This window comes from Colletotrichum scovillei, assembly GCF_011075155.1.
Source record: "Colletotrichum scovillei strain TJNH1 chromosome Unknown Contig00001, whole genome shotgun sequence".
Lineage (NCBI taxonomy): Eukaryota > Fungi > Ascomycota > Sordariomycetes > Glomerellales > Glomerellaceae > Colletotrichum > Colletotrichum scovillei.
Window position 1 is genome coordinate 3,202,659 of NW_023336259.1, and position 17,208 is coordinate 3,219,866.

Here is a 17,208-nt window from a genome sequence, read left to right on the forward strand (position 1 = left end):
AATAATAGTAATTATTAATAATCAAAGACGAGCTAATTCTTTATAAAGCTTTAAAACCTCCTATTTTCTTTTTTTTTTATTCTTTTTATTGTATTAAGTTTTTAAATTATAAAAAAATTAAAAACTATAAATAAGGAAAAAGAACGAATTTATAAGTCGAAATTATTTATATTTTATTATAAAGCTTTTTATTTTAATATAGGTTTAATAATAAAAGAACTTTTACTAAATTAATACGAAATTTTAATACGGAAATAACGAGTATAAAATATATTAATAATTACTAAACGAGCTTTAATAAATTTCAAAACGTAAAGCGGTTATAATTTTTATTTTTATTTTTTTAAATTTCTTTTTAAATTTAATTTTTTATTTATTTTTAATTCTACCTCTACTAATCGCTCAGCCGTTCTCAATATTAGTTATATAGTATTAATATATAGTATCAGTAGATACTCCTACTATCTCAGTAGACTTTAATTTTTCTATATAACTTAATATAGTATTAATATTATAAATAATAAATAAGGCCTCTAGCTATTATAATAATTTATTAAGAATAATTATTAATAAAACGTAGCCGTTTTCTTATAATAGCCCGCCCGTCTATTACTACTTTATTAATAAATTTTTAGGGTTATATATTATAAATAACTTTTAACTTTTTAATTTTTTAACTTTTAAACTTTTAAATAATAATTATATTACTAAACTAAGTACTAAGTACTTTATTACTTAACTTTTAATAATTATCTTTATTAATACCCTTTACCCTAGGTTAACGAGCCGTTATTATTTAATATATTATATTACTATTTTATTAAACTTTATTTTTAACTAACCTAATTTAATAATAACGCCTTCCTCTCGTTCTCTTATTTACTATTAGTATAGTTTAGCTTTAATAATACTTAACTACGTACTACGTACTAGTTTATTAAATACCTAGGCCCTTATAAAATAAATAACTATTATTATAATATTATAAAAATAATAATATTATTATTAATAACCTAACTTCTACTTAAAATAAAAACCTCTATTAATTTTAATTTATTTAAATATACTTTAAAATACTTAATATAAATGTTATTTATTTTAATATAATTAAAATAAATAATAAAAGCGTTTTTTTAAAAATTATAAAGGAAATAGGGCGTTATTAAATAAAACGCGCCCTAAAAAAATATAATAAAATTGAAATTAATAATAAGGCTATTTAAATATAAATAAGCTAGGAATAATATTAAACTTAAGAGCTATAAATAAGTTTATTAAGTTATTTATTATATATATTACTTATATTTACTAAGATAGTGGGAGTATCTACTGATATTATGTATTAATACTGTGTAACCGATATTAAGAACCGCTCGAGCGATTCGTAGAAGTAGAATACTAAATAAATATATTACTTATAATATTAATTAGTAGAGTTATTATAATTCGAGGACTTAAAAATATAAAAAAGGGATTTATTTACTATTTAATAGCTCAATAGATTTTTTATATTTACCTGAGGGTATTAGGGTTCTATAAATAAGAATATTTATAATACGTTAATTATATTATAATTTAATATATAATACAAGTTTAAAAACTATAATAATATATAACTTTAAGTAATTTTAACTTTAATAATATGATTATTATAACTAAATTAACGACTTTGTAAGCCGTTTATTTACCTAAGTATTATATCATATAATTTTTAAAATAAGTAGCTAGTAATTATTACGACCTAATACGCATAATAAGGCTAGGGCATACCTATAAGACCTATAATAGCTATTATACTATATATATAAAAATATAAACTTAGAATAACTCCTCTTAGGATAAAAACTATAAATAAGTTATATAATTATAATTATGTAATAAAATAAAGAACGAATATTTATAAAATAAATAAAATAAATAATTATATATAAATGAAATAAATAACTATTTAATAAACGGTTAGGTAATTATAAATAACGGTATTATAAAGGATATATTTAAAAACAAAACTTATATATAATATAAACTTAAGCTAGCTTAAGATAAACTTTATAATTTTTTAATAATTAACTTAATATTAAATTTTACGATCGCTTTTAGTTATTTTTATTAAAACCCTTTTAATAAAATTATAATTAATTACTAAAACCTTACTTATTTTACAACCTATAAATAAATATAGCTTTAAGGAAGCTATTTATAATTATAATATTATTTATTTAGTTATTATAGCTTTAATTTCTGCTAATCTACTTATTATAACTAACTAGCCGTAATAATAATATAGTTAGATATATAAGAATTTTTTAATAAAGCTCTATACGTATTATAGATTATTATACTTTTAATTTAATAAAATACGTATATACTAATATATACTATTTAAAAAACTATATTTAGAGATATATTTATATAGGGTGAGCTTTTTACGTATATAGTATATAAAATAAAATAAAACTAAAAATAACACTAAATAAATAATAAATAAAGAAATAACTTAATTAGCCCTAACTTAGGCTATAAATATTTATTTATAAGTTTATAAAACTAGATTTTTCTTTTAAAAAAGACCTAATATTACGACTTAATATATATAATTAAAACTAAGGCCTACCCTATAAGCCTATAATAGCTACTATATATTATATATATACGGGGATATTAAATTTATAATTACGATATTATTATTCGCTTCATAGCCTAACTTCTTAATATACCTTATTACGACTAGCTAGCCGTAATAATTATTATATAAATATATTACTTAATTTATTATTAATAAATAGTTAAAGTAAGTAGCTTACTTATCCCGAATTAAATAGTAGTTTTTATATTAAAATTATTATATTATATTAAGCGTATACTTAGGGTATATTATACGTATTATATAATTAAAAGTATACTATATTATATAATTTCTTTTAAAACGTAATCCCGTTAAGGTCGATCTTTTATACTTATAAAGCTAGAAAAAACTACTATATATAACTATTATTTTACTAAAAATACTCGTTAATAAGTCTACCCCTTTTAAACTAAGTACTTATAACTAGTTTAATATTATATTAATTATATATATTTAATATTATATTAATTATATATATTTAATATTATATTAATTATATATATTTAATATTATATTGATTATAATATATATAAATATATTTAAAAATAGTAAAATACTTTTTAATACTTTTTAATAATACGGAATTTAGTTAAGTAATATTATAAATATTATAAATAGCTAAGCTAATACGGATATTAAAATTTAATATATTAATACTAATTTAATTATAATAATTATAATAAGCGGGCTAAAAGAATATAGGGTTAAAATAATAAATTAATATTTTAAATAGCTCTTATAAACCCTTTTAAATAATAATAATATTTATATAAAAAGAGATCGTATTAAACTTAGCTATTTATATAAGCTAGTATTAAGAGGGTTTATATATATTAGAATAAGTAAAGCTCGTTTTATAAATAAATAATAAAAAGTCGAGAGTTAATAAAAAGAGAAGAATTAAGTTAGTTAACTATTTTAGTTAATAATTAGGTATAGAGCGTAATATACTTAGTTTTCTTTAATATGTAATATATAGTACGGCCATTAGATTGCTCTATTAATATAATTAATATAACCGCAATCTAAATACTTTTAAAATTTAATATTTATCAAATATAATAAAGAATATTTAAAAATAGTTTTTTTTTATATTAAAAAAGTAAATAAGAGTATATTAGAAGGTGATTAATCCTTTAATTTTGATGAGTTACATTATTATTTAGTATAGCTGAGTAGTCTGCTGATCCTTAACTATACCTCTGTGGCTATGCTGGCTGCATGCCCGTGCTGCGCACCCCCTTATGTACACGTAGCCGCAACCGCGCGCTAGAGATATATGGATCTCGTACTAGTCACTGGCAGGTACCTCCCTAGGTAGCCCCACCACAGCTTGTTCCTGCCACATTGCCTCCACCGGTCGGCCACCGCTCAAAGCCGCCGCGGTTTGTTAACTGTGCCGTGGCCATACCAAGCTACTTTCTCCGTCCTATCTTCTATCCAACGCAGCAATTCTCGCGGCACTGCAAACTATCTGCTGGCAACCTAAGTATGAATTAAATGCACCGCTATTCCTGCTCAAATATCCGCCACTGACCACACCTTTCAGGATTCACGCCGTCACGCAGAAGCCGCACCGCCTGACTATCGACCGCAGCAGAGCACTTAAACAACGATGGACTACGAAGCTCTTAAGGAGCAATGGAGCGAGGTCGAGGACCGCGATGGAGTTCGCCTGAGTTGGAACGTGTTTCCTAGCTCTCGTATGGTCAGTTGCTCTTGGAAAGTGTCTTGCTGCATCTTCTGACATGTGCTTATACAGGAAGCATCGCGCTTGGTCGTGCCGATCGGGGCCAACTACACTCCCCTCAAAGAAAAGCCCGACACACCACTCCTCCAATTCGAACCGGTGACTTGCAAGCAACCTTGTCGCTCCGTCCTCAATCCTTTCTGGTGAGTCAAGCGAGTTGAGTTATCGGAATCTCTCAGTCTGACCTGGGCTAGCTCTGTGGACGTAAGAGCCCGTCTCTGGATCTGTCCGTTCTGCCTATCGCGGAACCCTCTTCCGCCCCATTACAAAGACATCACCGCCAATGCCATCCCCCCTGAACTTCACCCCTCCAACACTACGATCGAGTATCGGCTCTCGCGGCCGGCGCCAAGCCCTCCCATCTTCCTCTATGTTGTCGACACCTGCCAAGAGGATGATAGCCTGGCTGCGCTCAAGGAGTCATTGGTCATGAGCCTGAGCCTGCTACCCGAAAATGCACTTGTTGGCTTAATCACATATGGCACGATGGTAGGTGGCGTGTCCATTGGGAACCCCACAACCCTCCTTGCTGATCACTTCTCAAGGCACAAGTTCACGAAATCGGCTACACTGAATGCGCGAAATCATATGTGTTTCGCGGTAGCAAAGACTACTCCGCGAAGCAGGTGCAGGAGATGCTCGGCTTGCTCTCCCCAGCAATGCGACCCGGCATGCCCCAGCAACAACCTGGAAGGCCTATGCCCGCAGGCCCTGCGTCGAGATTTCTGCTGCCCGTTCAGCAGGCCGAGTTTCAGCTGACGAAAGCTTTGGAGCAGCTACAGAAAGATCCATGGCCCGTAGCCAACGACCGCAGGAGTCTGCGCTGCTCCGGCGTTGCTCTCAGTGTCGCAGTAGGACTCCTTGAGTCTTCATTCCAGCACGCCGGTGGTCGCATCATGCTCTTCGCTGGTGGACCGGCAACAGAGGGACCCGGCATGGTAGTTGGCCCGGAGCTGAGAGAGCCCATTCGATCGCACCACGACATTGACCGTGACAACATCAAGTACTACAAGAAGGCACTCAAGGTCGGTACTTAGATGAGGTTTCCTCTGCACAGGCAAAGCTGACGCTAGTCTCTAGTTCTACGATATCCTGGCCAAGAGGACTGCTCATAATGGCCACATCATTGATATATTCGCGGGTTGTCTTGATCAAGTCGGTCTCTTAGAGATGAAAGGCCTCTGCAATTCCACCGGTGGCCACATGATTCTGACCGACAGTTTTACTTCCTCTATGTTCAGGCAATCATTCATTCGCGTGTTTGAAAAGGATGGTGACGACAATTTGCTGATGGGCTTCAATGCTACGCTCGAAGTACTCACCACTAAAGAGTTAAAGGTTACTGGACTGATAGGCCATGCCATTTCTCTTAACAAGAAATCGACATCGGTTGGAGAGACGGAATGTGGCATAGGCAATACATGCTCATGGAAGATGTGCGGCATCGACCCCAACGCAAGTTACGGCGTATACTTTGAAATTGCAAGTCAGGGAGGCCCTACACAGCATCAGCAAACGCCACAGAAGGGCATGATTCAATTCCTCACCTACTACCAACACTCGTCCGGTCAATTCCATCTGAGGGTTACGACAATTGCCAGAAATCTCAGTGGACCAGCTGGCGATCCAGCTATTGCACAATCGTTCGACCAGGAAGCTGCTGCTGTCCTGATGTCTCGCATTGCAGTGTTCAAGGCCGAAGTTGATGACGGTCCGGATGTCTTGCGCTGGGTTGACAGGATGCTTATCAGACTCTGCTCCCGCTTTGCAGACTACCGGAAAGATGATCCATCCTCCTTCCGGCTCGAGAAGAACTTTACACTGTATCCCCAGTTCATGTTCCATCTCCGGAGGAGTCAATTCCTACAGGTCTTCAACAACTCCCCCGACGAGACGGCCTTCTATCGCCATGTCCTTAACCACGAGGACGTAAGCAACTCGCTCATCATGATACAGCCCACGTTAGACTCGTACACGTTTGATCAGGAGGGTGGCCAACCTGTGTTGCTGGACTCGACTTCTATTCAACCCACCCATATCCTTCTTCTCGACACCTTCTTCCACATTCTCATTTTCCACGGCGAGACGGTCGCCGAGTGGCGCAAGGCGGGATACCAGGATCAAGAGGGCTATGAAAACTTTGCATCTCTGCTCGAGCAGCCCAAGGAAGATGCAAGAGTAAGCTCTCTCCCTCCCTCAGGTTCTCAGTATGTCAGCTAACGTTATGTAGGATCTCATCACCGATAGATTCCCACTTCCTCGATTCATTGTTTGTGATGCTGGAGGTTCTCAAGCCAGATTCCTTCTGTCGAAGCTCAACCCGTCGACCACCCACACTACTGGGGCTTATGGCGGTGTGGGTGCGCAAAACGCCCAGACTATCTTCACTGATGATGTGTCTCTGCAAACCTTCATGGACCATCTCATGAAGTAAGGAATTACTCAATATTTATCCTATCCTAACGGACTTACTAACTCTGGGTGTTAGGCTGGCCGTGAGCGGCACAAACTAAATTAGTTGCCTATCGTCATGGGCCGAAGGAGGATATCGGTGCCAGCAAAGACGTGGTGGCCGTCTTGGTCGTGCCAAGAGACGACAAATCCACTAGAAGGGGGATGAAGGGCGCAATCGCAAACTCGGAGTCTGGATGTTTCTGGCATATAAGACTTCTGACTTTGCTGTAGTTATGAAGACAGATGCCAATGAACACTGAAGAAATCCGTGTAAAGATTTCACTTACGCGGCCAATGCCAAAAATAGACCTTGCAGTCTGTGAAATCTATCAGATTGAACCATGAGAGCAAGGCAAATGAGCCGATAAGTTAAGCGGTGTTGAGACTCTACCCGAGCCAAGGTATTCGAGGAGACCTACGTACCCGACGCAACTGTGTTCGATCTGGTACATGTGAAGCGTGATAGAGTGGGGATGTATGGTAGCTGAAGAACCCCGCCCCCACCAAGACGATTGATTCTCTACAAGGTACGGAGTGGGAGCGTAGGGAGGCAAGATAATGCACGGTGTACATCAGGTGGGCACCTGTATCCCCAAATATCCCTTGGTAGGGCAGTACCGCAATTGATGAGGCGCACTCCGTATGGACTTCGTCAAAGTTGCCTTTCTGACGTGTGGCTAGAGTTAAGGTAGTTGTGGGCAGGTAGCGAATGTGGCTTGGCCTGGTAGGTAAGGTAGCGAGAGCCGATAAGAAGATAAGATAGACAGGTAAGGTAGTTAATATTACCTCATCAATCAAGGGCACTTTAGTCTTTAGGTGCGAGAAAACCACGTGATAGTTGTGGCTTTCTTTGGCGAAAGACCCTCCGTGGACAGTGGAGTGCGAAAAGGGTCATTGGCCAGGCTTTTGTGCACCAATTTTCTCCACCCAGCCACATGGATTGTGGCGTAGTATCTTAGTCTTTTTTGCCTAGGGCTGTGAGAAGGCGCACAGAACTAATCAACATTTTCCCCCGTCCAACTCGGCCTCAACTCCATCCTTCGACACCAACTTTCCCATCAGACCCAGATCCGAGAGCAGACACGATGCGTAAGTGATCCTTTCGACTGCCATGAGGCCGAACAAGCGACGACAGGAAAACTAACAGTTTACCACAGCTCCCAAATTCGATCCTAACGAAGTCAAGGTCATGTACGTCGCACCTTCCCTATAACTCAGAATATTTGCGGTGACGAGGAAGGAGTTTTTTTTTCTTCTAACACAATTCGCGAATATAGTCACCTCCTGGCTACCGGAGGTGAGGTCGGTGCCTCCTCCGCCTTGGCCCCCAAGATCGGTCCTCTCGGTCTGTCTCCCAAGAAAGTTGGTGAAGATATCGCGAAGGCAACTGGCGACTGGGTATGGCAATCCCTCCACCCTTAACTTTAACACCCCCGCAAGCGAACTGGAACAGAACTGACATGCTTGGAATTATAGAAGGGCCTCCGCGTGACGGTCAAGCTCACCATCCAGAACCGTCAAGCCGCTGTCTCCGTTGTCCCTACCGCCTCTTCCCTCATTATCCGCGCCCTCAAGGAGCCCCCTCGCGACCGCAAGAAGGAGAAGAACATCAAGCACAACAAGTCTGTTCCTCTGGAGGAGATCATCGAGATTGCGAGAACCATGCGCCACAAGTCTTTCTCCAAGACGTTGGAGGGAGGTGTTAAGGAGATTCTTGGAACAGCAAACAGTGTCGGATGCCAGGTTGACGGCAAGAGCCCCAAGGCCATCACCGATGCCATCGACGCTGGTGAGATTGACAGTAAGTACCAAACAACCTTCGATCAGTTACGTTCCAAACTTGGAAAATGATCACAGTCATTTGTTGGAGTAGCTGGCTAACACGATGAACAGTCCCCGAGGAATAAAGGAGGTCAATAGCTGGACGGACACTCTCGCATGACTTCTGGAGTTTAGGAATGGTTCTGCATTAAGGGGACTACCCAAAAGGGACAACCTTGGGCAAAGAAAAAAAGAATTGCCAAATGACCAAATGACAAAGTTTCCAAAAGATGGATGTCGCAATTTTGCTCGCCGCGAATTACCTCATTGCGCTGTGATATCAAGGTCTGCGAATTGGTGTGGGCATTTCTGCTTAGAGTCCCGGATGTGCCCTGGCATATCTATGTCCTGGTTTCAAAATAGTTTGGAGCTTCTCAGTTGCAGGGCCATGTCCATAACAATGTACTGCACTCCGCACGCCGATTGGCATGGTCAACAAGGATGCAATTGCAGCATTTGGTCATGGTTCGGGAGAGTACGCGACCTCGAGGAACCGGTCACATGTGTGGTCTGACATCAGTAAGGTATATACAAACGACGTTTGGCGGGTTGCGGGCTTTGGGGTGGACCTGAATGTTTGTGTGCTAAGCTGTGTCCTAGGTATGATATGCACATCCTAAATAAGTGACCTGATGCTTCAATGATTCAGACTGTGCCATTAGGTTATTAAAACATAGATAAGGGGACCTTTGGTTCCTGCGCAAGATACTTGGAGGAAGTTGAGCGAGGAAGGAGGATTATTTCATCCGGTATAGTGCATTTCTTACGTATGGTTGGTAAAATTAGCACTGTCTTGGGCAGTGCAGCGAAACCAACGTGTTTGGCACTAATGCATGGATCCAGGCTTGTCACCTCACCGGCCGGCGTTTAAGATTGATAAAAGGTCGGGTTGCTTCCATTGTTGGATTTACTAGGTGTTGTTGCCCGCCGTTCCTCATTACTTTACGTCCAACGAATAATGAGTATCTTGTCCGCAGCTCACGGGACCCATATGAGGAGATATATCTTCCTCATTTGATCGAGGAATTTCACTCCCTATGCGCCTTCAGCCAAGAGCATTTCCAAGTTGAGGGAGGGCCTGGTGTACCTTGTGAACTTCCCTGCTTAAGTAACCCACCCCAAGTCGCCGCGCTTCTTAATGCCAAGTTTTGTTGCGGCATTCCCGTTTTGTACTTTTACAGGTAACTGCGAAGACAACGTACTTTTGAATCCGCACCTGTACTGTGAGGTGTATAATCGCCTTTCTCGACTACGGCTGGGATATCAAGATCGCTCTCTCCCGAGACATTTATTATCTCCTCCATCTTTGCACTCCGTTGTTTAAAGTACCTATAAGCCGCTGCCAGCCGTTGCCTCCTGTCCTGTATCCGTATCTCCTTCGTTGCTCACCTCGTCTGACCGCTTTTGAGAAGTACGGAGCACGCCCCAGTTGTGACCCCCCACCCCTCCGCCCCGTCACCTAAGGTACCATGCGTCAAGCCTCACGGTACCTTTCCTCACCTCATCACACCCACCCCAGTCACGACATCCAACTTTGAGCAGCCAAACCCCCAATACTAGGAACCCCATGCCCATGGTCCGCGCATACGTAGTACACAATCTTTGACAGACTAGTGTCTAGTACTCGTACGGGATAGTGCGCTGACCTTTCCCTGACGCTGTAAGGTATGCTCTGCTCTTGGATACGTACCTCCGCGTCAGGCTGGAGGTCATAAGCTGGGAGGGATACTGAAGACTTCTTGACAGATCCTCGAGACGATTAAATCTAGGCCAGAGGGCAGCCTTCAGCTTAACCCGCTATATCGGGCTGATACCCATTCTAATACCTAGTCTGGCCGTCAACTTCTGACTTCTTATCATACTGCTGACACTGCTGTGACTGCTGTGACTGCCTGAGTGGTCCGCCTGGATGATCGCCTTACCTATTTGACCTGCGCTTCTTTCTTCTCCCAACGGCTCCCGTGCTACGGCTAGCACCACCACCACCACCACCACCACCACCACCACCCCCGACTGGGGCTAAACCGGGCTGAATCGCATTGCATCTTCCTACACAATCAAACCTGTAGCCACGGCCACGGCTGCAAGCTATAGCTGTCATTTTTGCTCCCGTCGCGGCTACCGCCACAGCTACCGTTACTGCTACTATTACTACTACTACTACTACTGCCGCTGCAGACCTCGCACTAGACGCATTGTGTTTGCTCCACGTTGCTTTCGTATTCTTCTTCTCGCCAATAGAGGATCACTCGATCGACCGCTTCAACCTCTCCTCTTGCGATCTTGTCGCTGAACTCGCCTGTCAGGCCGAACGTCTCTACCGTTACCATTCCTCCATTAGGCCCCCCAGCCTCGCATTGCCCCGACCGACGAACCCGGCGCTACCTTCACGACGTAACGACAAACCTCTGTCGGAGGGGGGGAAACGATATTTTCTCGACATTGCCCTCCGTCGCGCTTCATCGAACTTGAAGCACAAGAGAGCCGGGTCCCTAGGCTTGGAAAGGCCGCAGGGCAGGTGGCATTGCTATCGGGCATTGGCACAGCCGTTCGCTCGAGGCGTCCCAGAGGCCATGCCCGTCAGCCGGCCTGTCAGCCATGCTTTAGCCAGCAGGCAATGACAACTGGATCCCGGATCGATATATCCAGCCTGGAACTCGCAGCACTCTCCTTTGTGCTGAGCTCGCTCGTTCCGTGCTCCGCTCCATGATACCCAGAAGCGCCTCGTCGTCTCCATCACATAACCCATGTTGCCTCTAGTTCAGATGCACCATACGGTGCCACAGGCGCCAAACTTCGATCCCCTCCCGCCCTTCCAGCAGCCACAACAACAGCACCACCACCTCCAGCACCGCCAGCCAGAAGACTACACACCGCAGCAACATAACTACCACCTGCTTCCTCACTTCAGCACGTATACGTTCAATCAGAACTTACGCTGCCCGCCAGCCGGCTCGGCGAATGCTCTTTTCCCCGACGGCAAGACGCCACGATCCTTTCCAATCCGGACTTCTTCACACCCAAATCAACCGATACAGCGCCGCACGACGGCCGCAGGCCAGTCGCATTTTCTTGACGGACCGGAACATCAGTTGCGACGTAAAACGCCGAATGGCACTATTGAAGCTGGCTACGATGGTTCTCATGCTCAATACGCCTCGAGGCCTCCGCCCCTGAAGCAGATGGCGCTCCCGGCGGTTCAAATGGCGTATAATACGAACCGCCCTCATCAGACCACCGACCAGATCCGTAATTCTTTACCTGTCCGTGATCAGGCAGGCGTTAGTTTGAACATAACGCCTCCAACATATCAACTATGGCCACTTGCGCAGGACTTGACCCACCAGTCGATGCACTCTACCGTCTCTCTAGCCTCTTCGCAATATGGGTTCAACACTCCGGACACGGCTGCGCTGTTTGGCTCTACTCCTCAGCTTCATTCGCGGCCTTCGCTATTCAATGCCAACTCATATTTCCCCGGGACCCTCCCTTCTGGAAACACCGGAGCCAGTATCCCGGGACTACTGCATGTAGCCAACTCGTGGTTTCCGACGCATCAGCAAGAGCAGAGTTATGTCGGCCCGCCGATGCACCATACCCCGTCTCCTTCACCATCCATTTACGACCATCGTTACTCCAAGGTGCAGAATCAGATCATAGGACCGTCTGCCCACTTCACTCCACAGGATCCTTACGCTCACCTCTCGGCATATGGGTCTGGCTTTTTGCAACCTGCGCAAACTCATTTAGAGGCTCTTACGCTAGAACCGCCTCAAGCTATCAGCGCTGTTGATTCTATGAACAAGACACATTCTTCGGCGTTCAGAGAAAAGGCGCTGGCTCAAGCGCACCGAAGTTATGTCGACTTACTCGCACTCTTGCATCACGGGCGCAAAACTCAGCAGTTGAGGCCTGGCTCAGCTCTGAGCACTACCTCGAGAATGGTGGTATATCCCAAACCACCTAAACAGCCCATCGTCACCTTGGCCCCGGACCTCTTTTTCCCGGGAGATGCCGCTATGATGGCCAACGCAAGCCACAGAAACAACCAAGAAAGCATGCTATTCGGTCCCTTGGGAGACAAATCGCCGCTCACAACGCAGCATGCTGGCTGGGACGGGCTTACGGATTTTCGGCATGGCAATTTCCCGGTCACGAACTCCAGTGGATCTTTGTATCCGAATCAGATTTCGAGAGGCTCGCCTCTCGCGAATGCCAAAAGTTCCCTAGAGCTTCTCACCCGTCTATGTGAGCACTCCAAATGGAAATGGATCGATGGTGTTCTACTGGGAGGCTGCTTGCACTACGGCCTGGAACACTTCGAGGAAGCCTTAGAATGGTTTACCCGAATCACTTCACTAGAGCCGAAGTAAGTCTTTATCCCACCATTTATGTCTTGCGTCTGGCTGTTACTGTTGTGGGATTACGAAATCACCCTTATTAACTCTTCATATAGTCATGTGGAAGCAGTGTCGAATCAGGCGGCGACTTTGTACTGCCTGAACAGACAAGACGAGGCGGAGAAATGCTGGTTGAAGGCGATCAAGACTCGACCGCAATACCTTGAAGCGGTAGAACATTTGGTCGGTCTGCTGTATAAAAAGAAAAGCGTCGACGCGGTTGATGTCATCAATTTTGTTCAAAAGTCTCTCAGGCTACCAAAAGGATCAACAGGAGAGACTGGCTATGACACTGCCGCCGCCCAAAGGGATGCCGCTCCCAGCTTGGCGGCTAGCCTTTTCGACGAAAGCCGAACCCAGCCTGGCTTTGGTTCGAGCGGTTATGCTATTTCAGGTACCGAAAATGGCCGCATCCTCGCATTAGTCCATGCCAAAGGAACAATGCTGTACAGTCTGAAGGATATCGCAGGGGCGTCTGAAGCCTTTGAGGAAGCTGTCTTGATCAGCGCAGGAAGAAGAACAGCATCTGTTCAGACGTTAGTCCGACAGATCCAGCAGGTTCTGGCACCAAATGGCAGCAATCACCACGTCATCGACAAGGCGACGCCGTCTCGCCCCTTGTTACTGCCACCTGAACAGGCGAGGCGCACGGCAAAGCTAGTATTTTCCAACAACGGCGATCTCCCTGGACTACGGTTCGTGCCTGAAGGCGGCCCAAAGCGGGCAGCAATCCAGACTACTAGCAATTCGCTACTTTCTCTCGCCAAGATATTCCAAGATGCCATGTCCTCTGGCTCGCAGGCTGCGGGACTAGTAAGGAAGTCGGCCGGCGTTGGTGACATTCTGTCTCTTTACTATCTTTCATTGTCACTTCAAGAGAGCCCATCAACTGCAAACAATGTAGGCATTCTACTTGCCAGTGTACAGCAGCCCATGGCAGCATCGTCGAGTCAAACTTTGTCATCATTGCCTAGTATTCCTGGCATTACCCCTGGCAGTGGACTCGCTTTGGCTCTTGCGTACTACAACTACGGGCTTACACTGGATCCAAAGCACGTTCACCTGCACACCAATCTCGGCAGTCTTCTCAAGGACATTGGTCAGCTGGACCTTGCGATTCAGATGTATGAGCAGGCTGTTCAGTGTGATGGAAATTTTGATATCGCCCTAACAAATCTTGCAAATGCCGTCAAGGATCGAGGGCGTATCAGTGATGCAATAACATACTACAAAAGGGCTGTTCATTCCAATCCAGAATTTGCAGAAGCAGTATGCGGGTTGTCTACAGCCTTGAACTCGGTTTGCGACTGGAGAGGCAGGGGCGGCGCACTCCTACAGGGGGGCACGTATGATCGCTGGCATGTCGACAACGAGGGCATGTTTTTCGATGCCAGAAAGGAAAACCAAGGATCCGGCCTCACGAAGAAGGTTATCGACATCGTGTCGCGCCAACTCGCTGACGCGTCAACTTGGGGCGTTGGCGTTCTACAGGATAACGATATTGCAGCATTGGTTGCACAGCTGCGTTTGGCCGACGGGGAGTCGAATGACGCCCACGCCAACTTCTCGACAAAGCTACTTAGCTGGTCCAAGAGTCCTTGGGAAGGATCGCGTCTGCTGAGGCTTGTGGAGCGTGGAGCACGGGCAGCGATGCGGCGATGGTATTGCGACAAGTTTGTTCGGGGTTCGATGAAGTCGACCTCGGAGTACATGCGTCCTCAACTACCGTCTACCCTCGCTGTACCATCCGCTCCAACAGTCCTCCCATTCCATACCTTCACCTGTCCCTTGACTGCCAAGGACATTCGCATGATATCACAACGCAACGCGTTCAGGATCTCCTGTTCCACACTTCGCTCCCCTTGGCTTCCAAAGACCGTCTACCCCCCACCTGCGCCTCCATCGCCTCACCTGAATGTCGGCTATGTTTCTTCGGACTTCAATAATCATCCCCTGGCCCACCTGTAAGACGGCTCGATTTGATTCAATATTACCTTGCCGCAGTTTGTACTGACATCTTAATAGTATGCAATCTGTTTTCGGTTTTCACGATTCCACCCGCGTAAAAGCATTCTGCTATGCCACGACAGCAAGTGATAAATCTGTTCATCGGCTGCAGATTGAACGCGAAGCGCCTGTGTTCCGAGATGCCAGCACGTGGACTTCGGACAAGCTAGTTGAGCAAATCGTTCAAGACAATATTCATATCCTTGTCAACCTGAATGGCTATACTAGAGGCGCTCGCAACGAAATTTTTGCAGCGAGACCTGTTCCGATCCAAATGTCCTTCATGGGCTTCGCCGGCAGCTTGGGTGCCGAGTGGTGTGACTATCTGCTTGCAGACGCCACAGCAATCCCGCCGGAGACACTACGCCCTTGGCGTGGTAACCTCTCTGTTACAGACATTTTTGAGGACAAAACTGAAGAAGGCGACGGAGACTGGATCTACTCGGAGAACATCGTGTTCTGCAAAGACACTTTCTTTTGCTGTGACCATGCGCAGTCGAGCGATCCCGATGAACATAAAGTTTCATGGGAAGATGAGCAGCGCCGACGGTGGAGCATGCGGAAAGAGCTGTTCCCCAATCTGCCCGATGATACCGTTATCATGGGAAATTTCAATCAACTATACAAGGTTCGTCATATTCCGCGTATTTATGCATCACTCCCGAGACCAGTAGCTAACTCCTTCTCAAGATCGACCCTACAACATTCCGGACGTGGCTACGCATCCTAGCACAGGCTCCCAAGGCCATCTTATGGCTCTTGCGATTCCCCGAACTGGGAGAAACGAATCTTAGGAGGACGGCGAAGGATTGGGCCGGGGAAGAAGTTGCTAGCCGAATCATCTTCACGGACGTGGCACCGAAGAACCAGCATATTTCCCGAGCTCGCGTTTGCGATTTATTCCTCGACACCCCCGAGTGTAACGCGCACACCACGGCCGCAGATGTATTGTGGTCTAGTACACCTCTTCTCACACTACCACGATACCCCTACAAGATGTGTTCGCGTATGGCGGCTTCAATTTTGAAGGGCGCCTTGCCTAGAGGTCCCGTGGGTGTTGAGGCAGCAAAGGACCTCATCGCCGGCAGTGAAGAAGACTACGAGCTCTTTGCCATCAGACTAGCTAATGGCCTGTCCTATCGAGTTGGTCGTGGTGGCTATGGTGAAGGCAGGGGTCGGTTGGCAACCTTGCGCAAAACACTGTGGGACAGCAAATGGACCTGTGCGCTTTTCGATACCAGACGATGGGTGGTTGATCTAGAGAAGGCCTACGACGAGGCGTGGCGACGATGGGTGGCAGGAGAGGATGGAGATATCTACTTGTAGAGGCTCCAGCATTTCTTTCAGGGGCATGGCAACTTTGATTACGCATTCATGTACTGGGACGAAGAGCTCGCGCCCAGTACTTATACTTGCCGAAATCATGTTCGTTTTGGGGCAATCTTCTTTGGCTTTTATTCTGGATGCACCACTAGGGACTTGCAGGCTGGCCAAGGTGCTGGCCAGGTTTAGACATCAGCGGCGGGAGTTCCAGGCGGAGGATATGCTATTGATCTGCCTAGACACCAGTCCAGAGCAATACTGCTCGATGAACTGAGCATATCTTTTACTGCTTTGACGTTACTGAGGCAAACTCAGTGTTGGTTGCGGGATGGAGCCGGCGTTTGGAGGAGGGTTTGCCTCGGAGCAGGCTATGATGTACATAATAATACCCTGGGCCTCTTTCCTCGTCCATGTGAGATGTGAGGCCCCCGCAATCCATGTTTTGATTGAAATTCATTGCTTTTACATTATAAGCTCCAGCCAGCCGTCAGACCATCCCAATCAAGGTCACAACCTTTATGCTCTTTTGTCACCGACATCCTTATACCTACCTCCACGGGCTGCATCTACAGGTACTTGAAAGCGACGTCCAATAGAGACCGCGAGCATGAGAAGGCCAGGCTGGTTTGGAATAACGGAGGTCCAGACTGGGATTCAGCATAGACCTAGCGCCACTTATTCTTTCTCGGATCGGATGTAAAGAGAATGCGGACCCTTTCACCAAACAGGTGTAGCCAACGCACCCATCGTGGACTTGTGGTAACATTCGTGCCATGGGAACACCGGTGGACAGGGAAGCTAAGTAGGCGGCAAGAACACCGTTGACT

General features: G+C 44.5%; 2 protein-coding genes across 2 annotated transcripts; both read left to right on the top strand.

Annotated features, from left to right (window-relative positions):
* Positions 1–3,975: 3,975 nt before the first annotated feature.
* On the top strand, positions 3,976–7,465 carry HER10_EVM0006460 (Sec23/Sec24 trunk domain-containing protein). Its single transcript, XM_035476043.1, has 7 exons — positions 3,976–4,334; positions 4,389–4,519; positions 4,571–4,865; positions 4,922–5,401; positions 5,457–6,554; positions 6,607–6,806; positions 6,865–7,465. Exons 1-7 carry the CDS (start codon positions 4,242–4,244, stop codon positions 6,887–6,889), a joined length of 2,322 nt encoding a protein of 773 aa, XP_035338450.1. The 5' UTR covers positions 3,976–4,241; the 3' UTR covers positions 6,890–7,465.
* A 2,762-nt stretch (positions 7,466–10,227) lies between these two features.
* HER10_EVM0001220 (tetratricopeptide) lies at positions 10,228–16,837 on the top strand. Its single transcript, XM_035470975.1, has 4 exons — positions 10,228–13,020; positions 13,108–15,015; positions 15,077–15,686; positions 15,749–16,837. The coding sequence occupies exons 1-4, from the start codon at positions 11,399–11,401 to the stop codon at positions 16,382–16,384; spliced, it is 4,776 nt and encodes a 1,591-aa protein (XP_035337965.1). The 5' UTR covers positions 10,228–11,398; the 3' UTR covers positions 16,385–16,837.
* Positions 16,838–17,208: the final 371 nt, after the last annotated feature.

What these genes read in the sequence shown, in the direction of transcription:
- HER10_EVM0006460 (XM_035476043.1), top strand. Translation starts at nt 4,242, where the DNA reads ATGGACTACGAAGCTCTTAAGGAGCAATGGAGCGAGGTCGAGGACCGC. An exon ending in TAATCACATATGGCACGATG is followed by an intron (nt 4,866 to 4,921) that starts GTAGGTGGCGTG and finishes TCACTTCTCAAG; the next exon opens with GCACAAGTTCACGAAATCGG. An exon ending in AGCCCAAGGAAGATGCAAGA is followed by an intron (nt 6,555 to 6,606) that starts GTAAGCTCTCTC and finishes AACGTTATGTAG; the next exon opens with GATCTCATCACCGATAGATT.
- HER10_EVM0001220 (XM_035470975.1), top strand. Translation starts at nt 11,399, where the DNA reads ATGTTGCCTCTAGTTCAGATGCACCATACGGTGCCACAGGCGCCAAAC. An exon ending in AATCATCCCCTGGCCCACCT is followed by an intron (nt 15,016 to 15,076) that starts GTAAGACGGCTC and finishes ACATCTTAATAG; the next exon opens with TATGCAATCTGTTTTCGGTT. An exon ending in ATTTCAATCAACTATACAAG is followed by an intron (nt 15,687 to 15,748) that starts GTTCGTCATATT and finishes CTCCTTCTCAAG; the next exon opens with ATCGACCCTACAACATTCCG.